The sequence below is a fragment of the Nerophis lumbriciformis genome, linkage group LG26 (assembly GCF_033978685.3).
Source record: "Nerophis lumbriciformis linkage group LG26, RoL_Nlum_v2.1, whole genome shotgun sequence".
Taxonomy (NCBI): Eukaryota; Metazoa; Chordata; class Actinopteri; order Syngnathiformes; family Syngnathidae; genus Nerophis; species Nerophis lumbriciformis.
Window position 1 is genome coordinate 29,167,548 of NC_084573.2, and position 15,835 is coordinate 29,183,382.

Below are 15,835 nucleotides of genomic sequence, written 5' to 3' on the forward strand. Positions count from 1 at the left end.
ATATACATATATATACATATACATATACATATATATATATATATACCACATAACATATATATATACCACATAACTTTTTTGTGTGTTATCTTGAAAAATTACAAATCTGCTCTTTTGGGTTGTCAAGTTGTGCAATTATTAGCTGAACAGTGTGCCGAGGACATCGATTAAAGTGCACTGTGCACTTGGTGTGTTGGCTCGGATCAGCTCGCGGAATCATGGTCTACCACAAAAGTAGTTTGTTTTTAAGTTAGTATTTATTTTCGGCGGGTGGTAGAGTAAGCTGTCTTGCTCCTGTTCTACCGTCGTTAATAGTAAAAGTAATTCAGTACATTCATTTGGAATTATTATCTTTGGCCTACTTAGTCTTGCGTAAATGTTCTGATGGTTAATCTGCAGATGGCGCTCAAGTTTGTTGTATTTTTGGCCAAGAAAATGGAGACACGGGGTTTACAAGTTGCTTTGTTGTCTACAGCGGCAAAGGTGAAGTGCGTCCATAGTGCGTCTTTTCTTCTCTTCCCGGTAGAGATGCGCGGTTTGCGGGCACAACCGCGGAGTCCGCGGATTATCCGCGGATCGGGCGGATGAAATTTAAAAAAATTAGATTTTATCCGCGGGTCGGGTCGGGTCGGGTCGGGCGGTTGAAATAGAAAAAATTAGATTTTAAATAGATTCAGGCGGGTGGCAGTTAAACCAATTCGGAAATATATATACATAGTTAAATGTTGTTACGAGCAGGCACCTGCTGCATATGCCACAACAGAAGAAAAAAAAAAAAAAGAGATGGACACTTTTACGGAGCGGAGAAGGCCCCCGACGCCTCGCCGGGGGCCGAGGACCGAGGCCCCTGCCCCCGAGAGGGCCCCACCGGGAGCCGTAGCTGAGGCGATCCGCGAGAAGGGCCCGACGCATGTCCAGGGTCACCACCGCGCCCACCGCACCGACACCCCGCCTCATCCGCCTTCGCCGCGGCCGGCGTCACGCGCAGCAGGTAAGCAGCCCGCCATCCCCGTGGCCTGGGGCTCGTAACAGGGGTCACTCCGCGCGCTCCGCCCGCGCAGCTTACCTGCCCGCCACCCCTGTTGCCGGGGGCGCGTAACAGGGGTCACTCCGCGCGCAGTGCGCTCACGAAGGGGGTGGGGCTCACCCTGGTTGACATAGACAGCAGCTAGGACGGTGGCCATGGACGTCGGAACCCGCTAAGGAGTGTGTAACAACCCACCTGCCGAATCAACTAGCCCTGAAAATGGATGGCGCTGGAGCGTTGGGCCCATACCCGGCCGTCGCCGGCAGCGAGACGCGCTTGGAGGTGCGCTCAGCGCGGCTCCCATATGATTGCGCACTGGTGTGCGTCTGGGTCGTGACAGCGTGGCACGCGAATGTCTGTGCTGCATTGGATCAGTCTCCTTTCTTTAACAGGCAAAAGCTTTATAACCTCACTAATGCCTTGCATCGTCTATATTAGATATATAACAACGGGCGGGTGCGGGCGGATGGCGGGCGGATGCGGTTCTGATCAAATGTTAGATCGGGTGGATTGCGGATGGTTGACGACTTTCTGATGCGGTTGCGGATGAAATAATTGCCTATCCGCGCATCTCTACTTCCCGGTCTGGAAGACATACTGTATCGACGTGCTTTCCAGGTGAAAAATCCAAACAGTGTGCTTTACAAAAACACATGCAACTGTGATTGGATATTTTACCCCACCAGCTTAAAGACGAAATTAAATGTGATTGGATTTAGTCTCTGTCAAAATTTGCGTCTCGTTTTGATTCGTTGACTAAATTGCTAAATTAATAATCTCATTGTCAGCGGGCTTTTGTTTTTAATTCGTTATCGTCCTAATTTCGACAAAGGTAAAATAGGTCGTTGACGATAAACGGAGACAAAACATTTTTGTCAACAATTAGAAGTTGGTCGCGTGAGCACCGCAAAGAAAGCAGACCGGGGAATAATTGTGACAAAAACTTAACTACATTCTCTGTCAGATATCAAAGCATATTTGGGGAGAATTATTGACAATGACAGCATTTTTTATTCTTAAATGAATTACAAAAATGCTCAAGCAAAAAGGACTTTTCAAAAGGCTGGTGCTTGAGCAGTGGTTATTATTCATCTACTCCACTAATTATTTAACATGCGTGAAAGTAAAAAGGCCGATCCCAATATAAACAAAATGCCAAATATCGGTACCGATAACAAAAGGTTCTCCTCTCTCCACAAAGGAATGCTGTAGCTCTGACAGAGTGACCATACGGTTCTTGGTCATCTCCCTGACTTGGGACCTTCTCCTCTGATCGCTCAGTTTAGACGGCCAGCCAGCTCTAGGAAGAATCCTGGTGGTCCCAAACTTCTTTCATGTGCAGATGATGGAGACCACGGTGCTCATTGGGACCTTGGACACAATCCTTTCTCAGAGGTCTACAGACAGTTCCTTCGACTTTGTTCTTGGCTTGTGCTTCGCCATGCACTGTCAAATGTGGGACCTTGTATGGAGACCTTTGTGTGTGCCTTTCCAAATCATGTCCAAACAACTGAATTTACCACAGGTGGACTCCAATTAAGCTGAAGGAACATCTCAAGGATGATCCGTTGGAACACGATGCACCTGAGCTCCCTTTAGAGCTTCATGGCAAAGGCTGTGAATACTTCCATCTTACATACTGTAAAATTGTGGATATTTCTTTGCTGACAGCCATAATACATTTTCTACCGCTTGTCCCTTTCGGGGTCGCAGGGGGTGCTGGAGCCTATCTCAGCTGCATTCGGGTGGAAGGCGGGGTACACCCTGGACAAGTCGCCACCTCATCGCAGGGCCAACACAGATAGACAGACAACATTCACACTCACATTCACACACTAGGGACCATTTAGTGTTGCCAATCAACCTATCCCCAGGTGCATGTCTTTGGAAGTGGGAGGAAGCCGGCGTACCCGGTGGGAACCCACGCAGTCACGGGGAGAACATGCAAACTCCCCACAGAAAGATTCCGCGCCCAGAATTGAACCCAGGACCTTCGTATTGTGAGGCACACACACTAACCCCTTTCCCACCGTGCTGCCCAGACGGCCATAATACAAATAGTTAAATAATGTTTAAATAAGCAAAGACACTGAAAAGGTGTTATTTTTTGTGCTATGGCGCCATCTTTTGGCCGAGTTCACTCACTGCGGCTGCTGCATTGCCCTTCTGTTTAGACTGAGCTTTCAACCGGAAGTGCTGTTCCATCTTATTGCCGTTCATAGCGTTCCTACTTGTATGGATTCTTCATTCATCACACAAAGCAACGTTTGTTAAGTTTTACAATATAACTAAAACAACTAAACCGTCTCATGTGTGATGTCTGTAGGAGTGATTTCATGCGAATTATACGTACTATGGTAATTTAATGAATCTAGTGTCGTTACTATTAGTTAATATGCTAACACGCTTACGAGCGTCTGTATTAGTATTATTAACTTACAACAGCATTTTTTTTTTGTATTCGTAATTCACTAAGACGTTACCGTTGAGTGATTGGAGAGCTAGCTTCCGCAGTTAGTGGGTCCATGACGATGACTTCTGTTTTAATAATAATGGATTAGATTTATATAACGCTTTTCTAGACACTCAAAGCGCTTCACAGAGAAGTGAGAACCCATCCTTCATTCACATCTGGTGGTGGTAAGCTACATTTGTAGCCACAGCTGCCCTGGGGTAGACCGACTGAAGCGTGGCTGCCAGTTCGCGCCTGCGGCCACTTCGACCACCACCCATCATTCATCATTCATTCACCAGTGTGAGCGGCACTGGGGGCAAGGGTGAAGTGTCCTGCCCAAGGACACAACAGCCGTGATTTGGATCTCAAGTTTCTGGCACGGCTGCTCTACCCACCACGCCATGCCGCTTTGTTTGATCAGCCGTTTTACTGTTGTTTTACAGACACTGTTTGGAAAACAAGGTATGTAAATAAACATTTACAAAATATTTCCGTGTAAGTAACTCATTTCACAACGCAACTGCGGCTTATAGTCCGGTGCGGCTAATATATGGAGGAAAATGTATTTGAAAATTTAGTGAGTGGCTTATAAGCCGGTGCGCTCTATCGTCTGGAAAATACGGTTCATTTGATTTCGTAGTTTTTTTTATAAATTTGCTAACATTTCTAAGAACACTTTTTCACATTGTGATTATGGGGTATTGTGTGTATAATTTTGAGGACAAAATGTATTAAGTCTATGTCTAGAGTCTACTTGTTGGTCTGTGAGAAATACAGCGAGTAAAACATCAATACCATATTTGTTTTCCTATTTGTGTTGTGCTTTTTGGGGTTAAGGTTACAAGGAACACTTAAAACATTGATTTAAAAAATAAAAATAAAAATCCTTGAAACATGGCTTTTACCAGAAGGTGTGGACATGGAATTCAGTTATTCTCGGCCGCGACAATCACAAAAAAGTCCGGAGAAATCCTTTAGGGACTGAATATTCCACACCCAAACAGCTACCACAACTCAGTAGTCACATGCTTTCACGTCGTCCTGCATCACATCTGGATCCTGTGTTGTATATCCTCCCCCTCGCCTCCCCTGATCCTGCTCTCCTCCTCTGACGAGGGGCTCTCCTGATCAAAGGCCCGCAAGGCTGACGGCATGTGGCGTGTGTGGAACAGGAACACAGTATGGACCTCAGTCTGGCCTCCAGACGTCTTCTCCCCGTCTCAGAGAGAGGTTCAGGCATTGGGTAAAGTTCATGGAAGTGCACATGACGACTCAGGTGCGGGAACACGGCGAAGGAGAGCTATGGAAGCTGGAGTGGTGTGGAGAAGGTCTGATTTACGCGCACATATCAAAGGCGTCTGTACTTGGCTGTTTCCAAACCATTACGGAAGAACAATAAACTACACCCCCTCCTCTTTGATCCCCATCCCCTGCAATGGGCAAACATGGCCGAATCGGGGTGAGGGTGTCCAACAGGTCTCCATACTTGAGATAGACCGCCGCCTCTTCTTGTGTTCTCCGAAACAGGAAATTCCACATTAACACAAAAAAAAGCCAAAGTAAACAATGAGATGAATGACCTTTGACCCCGAGCTGCAGCGCATGATGGCCTTATTTTGGTTACATAAGCACATGGCTACCTCCTCTGCTAATCTCTCCTTACACACCCAGGGAAGGCACAGAGTCATCAACTTGCCAGCTTTGTGTTTCTTCTTCTCAGTCCTTCCTCTTTTTTTTTTTGTTGCTAGGACATCAGTGGAACACATGAGGAGAGCAAAGAGGAGCCAACAGAGGCCACACAAGAAGGACAGGAAGTGAACCCTGACACAAACACACTTTGATCCCACTCTGTCCACGTGCAACACAAACATTCCCTGGGTTATGTGTATAAGAACGATGGATGGAGTTATGATGGCAAACTTTACTATACATGACAGGAGTGTGTACACCAACCTTAAAGGTGCAGAAGAAACATCAATTCACACTCCAGTTGTGATTCTAAATCGATCATCAGTTTTCGAAAATCACTTTAAGAAAAATGTTTCAATTAAAATTTAAAATAAAATGTTACTTTTTTTAAAGAATCTGTTTAAAAATAAATTGTAAGGCCACAATACGTCATAAATCAGCAGCCAAGAGGAGCTTTTATAACCCGTTTTTAAAAAGTTTTTTGTACAATTTTAATACCAAAGACACTGAGTGCTTCAAAATTGTCATTTGTATTTATTTCGATTCTATATTGATTAATATATTTTTTTAAATCAATAAATCAATTGTTTAAGAAATTATTACTTTTAAATAAAAATTTTTTTTTTAAATCATCTAATCAGCTTACTCGCTGCAAGTATGCGCCATACATCAGCAGCCAAAAAAGGTAACCTGTTTTGAAGTTTTAATTACATATTTCATACCAAATACTATGAGTGCTCAAATTTATTTGATTTATTACGATTCTAAATTTAATAATTAATAAAAAGCGACACAAAAAATTCTATAACATTTGTTTAAATAAACTTTTTTTTTTTAAAGAATCTATGTTTAAAAATACATTTTTAGGCCAGTATACGTCATACATCAGCAGCCAAGAGAAGTAACCTGTTTTTTGTGCTCAATCTTTGACATATTACGATTCTAAATTGATTAATACTTTTCAAAAACCGGTTAACAAAAGATATTTATATATATATGTATATGTATATATATATATATTTTTTTTAAGAATATATATTAAAAAAAAGTGTTTTAGGCCATTTGCACACTTACTCATTGCGAGTATAAAAGTAATATGTCAGCAGCCAAGAGGAGCTTTTGTAACTAACCGTTTTAAAAAGTGTTTAGTACAATTTTAATACCATGTACTATGAGTGCTTCAAAACCAACATTTTTATTTGTTATGATTCTAAACTGATTTTTTTTTTTTTAAATCAATCAAAAAAATAGTTTACATTTTTTTTTCAAAACTGAAAAAACATTTTTTTAATGATCTATTTTTTAAAAATGGTTTACATATATTATATTATATTTGAGAACATATATTAATGGAGAAAAGTCGCTTGTTCTTATTACATATATATATTTATCATATATATATCAGACCAAATACTGTGAGTGCACTTTATTTTTTTTAATTATTACGAATTTAAATTTATTAATAAAAATCAATAAAAAATATTCTATACATTTTTTGAAAAAAAAAAAAAAGAGTATTTAAGAATATATGTTTAAAAAGACGTTTTTTTAAGCCATCTACACGCTTAGACTTAGACTTCCTTTTATCGTCTTCAAATTTGAACTTTACAGTACAGATAACAAAATTTCGTTGCATTAGCTCGTTGTAGTGCAGGATATAAGAGCAATAAGGTGCAGATATAATATAAGATATAAGGTGCTTACTAGCTGCAAGTATAAGTCAAACGTCAGCAGCATAGAAAAGAAACCTGTTTTTAAATATATATTTCATACCAAGAATATATTTTTTTTAAAAGACAGGTTTTTTTTAGGCCATCTTCACTCTTAATGAGTCAACAGCCTAGAGGAGCTTGTGTAACCTGTTAAGGAATGTTTTGTTATCATTTTCATTACAAACACCAGGGTGCTGAAAATAAAAAAAGTGATTCACAATCAAAATCGCAATTTTTATTTATTCGGGTTATAAATCGATTCAAAAATTTGGATAATCGATTCGAAAAAAGTAAAAACAAACAAATGCTTTATCAATCAACATGAAACGACTATATTGATACTGTTGCTTTTATTAATTTTTGTTTACCTTTTTTTAATTTGTATGTTTCTCAATTGCTATCTTAAGTATTGTTAAGATGCATTGGTTTATAGTTGGGCAATTTTATTTTATTAGATGAATTAAAGTGCTTTTATCTTTGTAAATACAACTTTGAAAAAATACATCAGCTTTTGTAACCTGTTTGGAGAAGGTTTTATTATAATTTATATACCAGATAATATAGTACAAGAATCGATTCTGAATCGAATTGTCACCCCAGGAATCGGATTTAAATTGTGAGTTGTTATAAGATTCACATCCTTACCTAACATGAACACATTTGTTTCGGCACGCCACAGATACATTTGGATCGCCACAAATAGATTTGTCATTACTTGTTCACCTACGCTAATAAACACATTGTAATGGGACTGTAGCTTGTCGTTAGGGTTGTGCAATATAGATAAATGGGGGCCCAAACTTTCCACCACAGAGGGCCACAGACTGACAAAATGGCTCCCGCATCCTTTGATTTGCCAGTTTTCACCTTCAAAAAACAGTACAATAGATTTTTTCTAAGTACTAGAAATGCAATTTCGGTAGAAATGTTGTGTGAATGCTAAAGAGCCAAAGCTGAATTGAAATGCTAACAGTTAGCCTGCTGACCATATAGCGTCAAGTAGCAAAACATATAAGCAAAATGAGCTAAAAAAAAAAAAAGCTAGCATGCTAACATACCAACAATAGCATGCTTACAGTTAGCATTAGTAAAATACCAAAATATATAACACTGAGGTATACACCTGCTAAATTAGCTTAAACCTAGCATGCTAATGTTAGCTTTCTAAAATGCTAACTATAACACGTGTCAAGTACCAACATATATTACTCTGAGGTGTGTACCTTAACAATTTCTTTAAAATGGTAGCATGCAAACGTTAGCATGCGTCAAGTACCAAAACATGACTGAGGTGTAAACCTACAAAACTAGATTTAAAAAAAAGCTAGCACACACGATAACAGGTATCATTTGTCAAGTGACAAAATGAGGCGTATACCTGCAAAATTAGCAAAAAAAAAAGCTAGCATGCTAATATTAGAATGCTAACGATTTTGACACCGGACGTTAAAGAGTTGGGTGGGATATCGCTAAAACACTCAATATTAACATCAAATACACATTTGAGACATAATATATATCGACCTTTTAATAAATCGTTCAATGTAAGACCTTAATAACAATAACGGTGCCGCTATTTTGAAGAATAAATTAGGTTAAACAATGAGCTACCAAAGCGTTGTACATTTGTTACACACTGGACATTATGCGGGAAATCATTAATACACATATTTAATGTGTATTTGAAACATAATGTTGGCATATTAATATATCGTTGAATATAAAACAATTTAACAATAATGGTATTGCTATTTTGAAGATTAGGTAGAATTGTTAGCTAGCAAAGCATCGTAAATGCGTCACACACTTGACATTAGGCTTTGTAAGTTATCATTGAAACATACAATATTAACATTAAATGTACATTTTATACATATTGGCATGTTGATGCAGCGTTAAATATATGACATTGATGCAATAATAATTGTGTTATTTTGAAGATTAGGTTAACCTGTTAGCTTAGGTAGCAAAACATCGTAACTCTGTTACACACTTGACATGTGGAATATGATTAAAATACACAATAACATTAAATGTACATTTCAGACACAATATAGGCATATTAATATATCATCGATTTAATAATAGTATCGTTATTTTAATCAGTCAATCATGTTAAACTGTTAGCTAGCAAAGGATCGTAAACGTGTTACACATGTGACTTTGTGGTAACGTTAAAAGTTAAAACACAGAATATGTACACTAAACGTACATTTGAGACTTATCAAAATATTAATACATAATTTCATATTACTTAAATGGTGTCGTTATTTTGAAAAATAACGGTTAAACGTTAGCAAGGAAAGCAACGTAAATTTGTTACACAAATGACGTAACGTGGGATATCAGAACACTCAATATTAACATTAAACGTACATTTGAGACATAATATTGGCATATTAATATATCATTCAATATAAGATGTAACAATGAGGTTATTTGAAGATTAATTTGGTTAAACTGTTAGCTAGCAAAAAGATTGTGACTGTGTTAACACACTTGAACTTATGTGATATCATTTAAAGTTAAAACAAACATTAACATTAAACGTAGATTTGAGACTTCATATCGGCATAATATGTTGTTTAATATAAGACGAAATGGTTATTTTGAAATAATATTTTACGTTTAACGTTAGCGAGCAAAGCATCGTAAATTTGTTCAACACTTGGCATTATGAGGGATATCATTAATACATTCAAATGTAACATTAAACGTACATTTGAGATATAATATCGGCATAATAAGATCCACACATCATTGAATATCAGACAATTTAATAATAGGTTACTAGGGTCGTTTTAAGTATAATTAAGTTGGATTGTTAAGTAGCTCATTCATTTGTTACACACTTATGTGGGATATCATTAAAACACACAAATTTACCATTAAACGTACATTTGTGGCATAATATCGGCATATTAAGATAAACATATCATTGAATATAGGAGACTAATTTAATAACAGGTTACTAGTGTCGTTTTTAAGTATAATTAGGTTTGTTAGCCAGCAAACCATGGTTAATTTGTTACACACTTAACATTATGTAGGATATCATTAAAACAGACAAATGTAATATTAAACGTACAATTGTGGCATAATATCAGCATATTAAGATAAACATATCATTGAATATAGGACACTAATTTAATAATAGCCTACGAATGTCGTTTTTAAGTATAATTAGGTAAAATTGTTAGCTAGCAAAGCATCGTAAGTTTGTTTCATACTTGACATGTGAGATATTAAAACACTCAAATTTAACATTAAATGTACATTTGAGACATATAATTGGCATATTAATACATCATTTGATATAAGATATAACGATGAAGTGTTTTTGAAGATTAATTTGGTTAAACTGTTAGCTAGCAAAAAGATCGTGAATGTGTTAACACACTTCAACTTATGTGATAACATTAAAAGTTAAAACAAACAATATTAACATTAAAACGTTAAAAATTAAAAATTGTGTAGTTATTTTTAAAGAATATTCACGTTTAACGTCAGCTAGCAAAGCATCGTAAATTTGTTCAACACTTGGCATTATGAGGGATATCATTAAAACATTCAAATGCAACATTAAACGTACATTTGAGATATAATATCGGCATAATAAGATCCACACATCACTGAATATCAGACAATTTAATAATAGGTTACGAGTGTCGTTCTAAGTATAATTAAGTTGGATTGTTAACTAGCTCGTTCTTTTGTTACACACTTGACATTATGTGGGATATCATTAAAATACACAAATTTACCATTAAACGTACATTTGTGGCGTAATATCGGCATATTAAGATAAACATATCATTGAATATAGGACACTACTTTAATAATAGGTTACTAGTGTCGTTTTTAAGTATAATTATGTTTGTTAGCTAGCAAATCATTGTTAATTTGTTACACACTTGAAATTATGTGGGATATCATTAAAACACACAAATGTTATATTAAACGTACATTTGTGGCATAATATCGGTATATTAAGATAAACATTGAATATAGGACACTCATTTAATAATAGGTTACGAGTGTCGTTTTTAAGTGTAATTAGGTTTAATTGTTAGCTAGCAAAGCATCGTAAATTCGTTACATACTTAGACATGTGAGATATTAAAACACTCAAATTTAACATTAAATGTACATTTGAGACATATAATTGGCATATTAATACATCATTTGATATAAGATGGAACGGTGAAGTGTTTTTGAAGATTAATTTGGTTAAACTGTTAGCTAGCAAAAAGATCGTGAATGTGTTAACACACTTCAACTTATGTGATATCATTAAAAGTTAAAACAAACAATATTAACATTAAAACGTAGATTTGAGACTTTATATCGGCATAATATTTTGGACAATATCAGACAAAATGGTGTCGTTATCTTTAAAGAATATTTACGTTTAACGGTAGCTAGCAAAGCATCAAAAATTTGTACAGCACTTGCCATTATGAGGGATATCATTAAAACATTCAAATTTAACACTAAAAGTACATTTGAGATATAATATCGGCATAATAAGATCAACACATTGAATATCAGACAATTTAATAATAGGTTACTAGTGTCGTTTCAAGTATAATTAAGTTGGATTGTTAACTAGCTCATCCATTTGTTACACACTTGACATTATGTGGGATATCATTAAAATACACAAATTTACCATTAAACGTACATTTGTGGCGTAATATCGGCATATTAAGATAAACATATCATTGAATATAGGACACTACTTTAATAATAGGTTACTAGTGTCGTTTTTAAGTATAATTAGGTTTGTTAGCTAGCAAATCATTGTTAATTTGTTACACACTTGACATTATGTGGGATATCATTAAAACACACAAATTTAATATTAAACGTATGTACATTTGTGCCATAATATTGGCATATTAAGATAAACATTGAATATAGGACACTAATTTAATAATAGGCAACGAGGGTCGTTTTTAAGTATAATTAGATTTAATTGTTAGCTAGCAAAGCATCGTAAATGTGTTACATACTTGACATGTGAGATATTAAAACACTCAAATTTAACGTTAAATGTACATTTGAGACATAATTGGCATATTAATACATCATTTGATATAAGATGTAACGGTGAAGTGTTTGGAAGATTAATTTGGTTAAACTGTTAGCTAGCAAAAAGATCGTGAATGTGTTAACACACTTCAACTTATGTGATATCATTAAAAGTTAAAACGAACAATATTAACATTAAAACGTAGATTTGAGACTTCATATCGGCATAATTTATTGTTCAATATCAGACAAAATGGTGTAGTTATTTTTAAAGAATATTCACGTTTAACGTTGGCTAGCAAAGCATCGTAAATTTGTTCAACACTTGGCATTATGAGGGATATCATTAAAACATTCAAATGTAACATTAAACGTACATTTGAGATATAACATCGGCATAATAAGACCCACACATCACTGAATACCAGACAATTTAATAATAGGTTACGAGTGTCGTTCTAAGTATAATTAAGTTGGATTGTTAACTAGCTCGTTCTTTTGTTACACACTTGACATTATGTGGGATATCATTAAAATACACAAATTTAACATTAAACGTACATTTGTGGCGTAATATCGGCATATTAAGATAAACATATCATTGAATATAGGACACTACTTTAATAATAGGTTACTAGTGTCGTTTTTAAGTATAATTAGGTTTGTTAGCTAGCAAATCATTGTTAATTTGTTACACACTTGACATTATGTGGGATATCATTAAAACACACAAATGTAATACTAAATGTACATTTGTGGTATAATATCGGCATATTAAGATAAACATTGAATATAGGACACTAATTTAATAATAGGCAACGAGGGTCATTTTTAAGTATAATTAGGTTTAATTGTTAGCTAGCAAAACTTCGTAAATGTGTTACATACTTGACATGTGAGATATTAAAACACTCAAATTTAACATTAAACGTACATTTGAGAAAAATAATTGGCATATTAATACATCATTTGATATAAGATGTAACGATGAAGTGTTTTTGAAGATTAATTTGGTTAAACTGTTAGCTAGCAAAAAGATCGTGAATGTGTTAACACACTTCAACTTATGTGATATCATTAAAAGTTAAAACGAACAATATTAACATTAAAACGTAGATTTGAGACTTCATATCGGCATAATATATTGTTCAATATCAGACAAAATGGTGTAGTTATTTTTAAAGAATATTCACGTTTAACGTTGGCTAGCAAAGCATCGTAAATTTGTTCAACACTTGGCATTATGAGGGATATCATTAAAACATTCAAATGTAACATTAAACGTACATTTGAGATATAATATCAGCATAATAAGATCCACACATCACTGAATATCAGACAATTTAATAATAGGTTACGAGTGTCGTTCTAAGTATAATTAAGTTGGATTGTTAACTAGCTCGTTCATTTGTTACACACTTGACCTTATGTGGGATATCATTAAAACACCCAAATTTACCATTAAACGTACATTTGTGGCATAATATCAGCATATTAAGATAAACATATCATTGAATATAGGACACTACTTTAATAATAGGTTACTAGTGTCGTTTTTAAGTATAATTAGGTTTGTTAGCTAGCAAATCATGGTTAATTTGTTACACACTTAACATCATGTAGGATATCATTAAAACACACAAATGTAATATTAAACGTACAATTGTGGCATAATATCAGCATATTAAGATAAACATATCATTGAATATAGGACACTAATTTAATAATAGCCTACGAATGTCGTTTTTAAGTATAATTAGGTTAAATTGTTAGCTAGCAAAGCATCGTAAGTTTGTTTCATACTTGACATGTGAGATATTAAAACACTCAAATTTAACATTAAATGTACATTTGAGACATATAATTGGCATATTAATACATCATTTGATATAAGATGGAACGGTGAAGTGTTTTGGAAGATTAATTTGGTTAAACTGTTAGCTAGCAAAAAGATCGTGAATGTGTTAACACACTTCAACTTATGTGAGATCATTAAAAGTTAAAACAAACAATATTAACATTAAAACGTAGATTTGAGACTTCATATAGGCATAATATTTTGTTCAATATCAGACAAAATTATGTAGTTATTTTTAAAGAATATTCACGTTTAACGTCGGCTAGCAAAGCATCGTAAATTTGTTACACACTTGGCATTATGAGGGATATCATTAAAACATTCAAATGCAACATTAAACGTACATTTGAGATATAATATCGGCATAATAAGATCCACACATCACTGAATATCAGACAATTTAATAATAGGTTACGAGTGTCGTTCTAAGTATAATTAAGTTGGATTGTTAACTAGCTCGTTCTTTTGTTACACACTTGACATTATGTGGGATATCATTAAACACCCAAATGTACCATTAAACGTACATTTGTGGCATAATATCAGCATATTAAGATAAACATATCATTGAATATAGGACACTGCTTTAATAATAGGTTACTAGTGTCGTTTTTAAGTATAATTAGGTTTGTTAGCTAGCAAATCATCGTTAATTTGTTACACATTTGACATTATGTGGGATATCATTAAAACACACACATTTAATACTAAATGTACATTTGTGGCATAATATCGGCATATTAAGATAAACATATCATTGAATATAGGACACTAATTTAATAATAGGTTACTAGTGTCGTTTTTAAGTATAATTAGGTTTGTTAGCTAGCAAATCATTGTTAATTTGTTACACACTTGACATTATGTGGGATATCATTAAAACACACAAATGTAATACTAAATGTACATTTGTGGCATAATATCGGCATATTAAGATAAACATTGAATATAGGACACTAATTTAATAGGCTATGAGTGTCGTTTTTAAGTCGAATTAGGTTTAATTGCTAGCTAGCAAAGCATCGTAAATTCATTACATACTTAGACATGTGAGATATTAAAACACTCAAATTTAACATTAAATGTACATTTGAGACATGTAAGAATAATATTAGTATATTAATACATCGTTAAATATAATACATACATTCAATATTCGTTATTTTACAGATTAATTTAGGCTCGTCTGTTAGCTAGCAAAGCATGGTAATTAGCTGCGTTTAAATGCTGAAAATGACTTATTTTAACAAACTTAAAAAGTGTTTAAAAGAAACTAAAAACTTACCTTGTGAGCAGCATTTGTGTGTCTGCTGGGAAATCCTGTGGCCAAGCTAACAAGAGCGGAGAACATGACAAAGTGCATTTGACGCATCTTCCTGCCGGACAATCTTCAATTAAAAGTACTTTTTTTTTTTGTCAATAAAAGTGGTGTTTCTGGAGTAAATTGAGTGGGTTTGCTGTGGAGTGGAAGAGTGAGGTACTTTTATGTTATCCACGTGCGGCCAGCTTGTGTCGGCTCCAGCTCAACGCCTCCCTTGCCCATAAAAGCCGCACTTGGCTCGGCTTTAAGTAGCAGCGAGCCCCCGCAGGAATCCCCCCGTCCGCACCGGCGACCGCTTATTCGGCTACTTTAGAGCCGTGAGTCACTGCGTCGTGGGTGGGGGTGTTTTCCTCCCGGACATCTGGAGATCGTGGCTTTTGCAGCTCGTCTTGATTCGGGCGAAGTGTCTGTGATGCGTGAAGCCATCGCCGAACACGTCACGTCCATCCCCGCTGCTGGCTCGGTTGGATGCGCGCGCCGCCCAGTCATCCGGGTGTCGGTGAACGCGCCTTTTTTTTTACGCACGCATGTTAGACGCGCGGGGATGTGGGAGAGATTTGGTTGGGTGGGATTTTCATTGCTAACAGCTGTGCGCGTGCGCGCGTGGGGTGGGGTGGGGGGGTTTCACTAGGGTCCCAGGGGAGAGGTTAAGGGTCACCAGTGGACGCACAATCACACTAGAGGAACATCTCCAATATTCAACAAAAAGTCATCCAAAATACCAAACACACACACAAAA

The 15,835-nt window shown here is 35.7% G+C and overlaps 1 protein-coding gene across 2 annotated transcripts in view; it reads right to left on the bottom strand.

Annotated features, from left to right (window-relative positions):
* Window positions 1–15,622, bottom strand: part of ism2b (isthmin 2b) — a 46,663-nt gene extending 31,041 nt beyond the window's left edge. For both annotated transcript variants that reach the window (XR_009817927.2, XM_061987046.2), the window contains exon 1: window positions 15,061–15,622. Coding sequence is in view for 1 of the 2 variants with exons in the window: in XM_061987046.2 (XP_061843030.1) it covers window positions 15,061–15,147 (87 nt within the window). In the remaining variant the exon portion in view is untranslated. The remainder of the gene's footprint in view (window positions 1–15,060) is intronic.
* Between the last annotated feature and the right edge of the window lie 213 nt (window positions 15,623–15,835).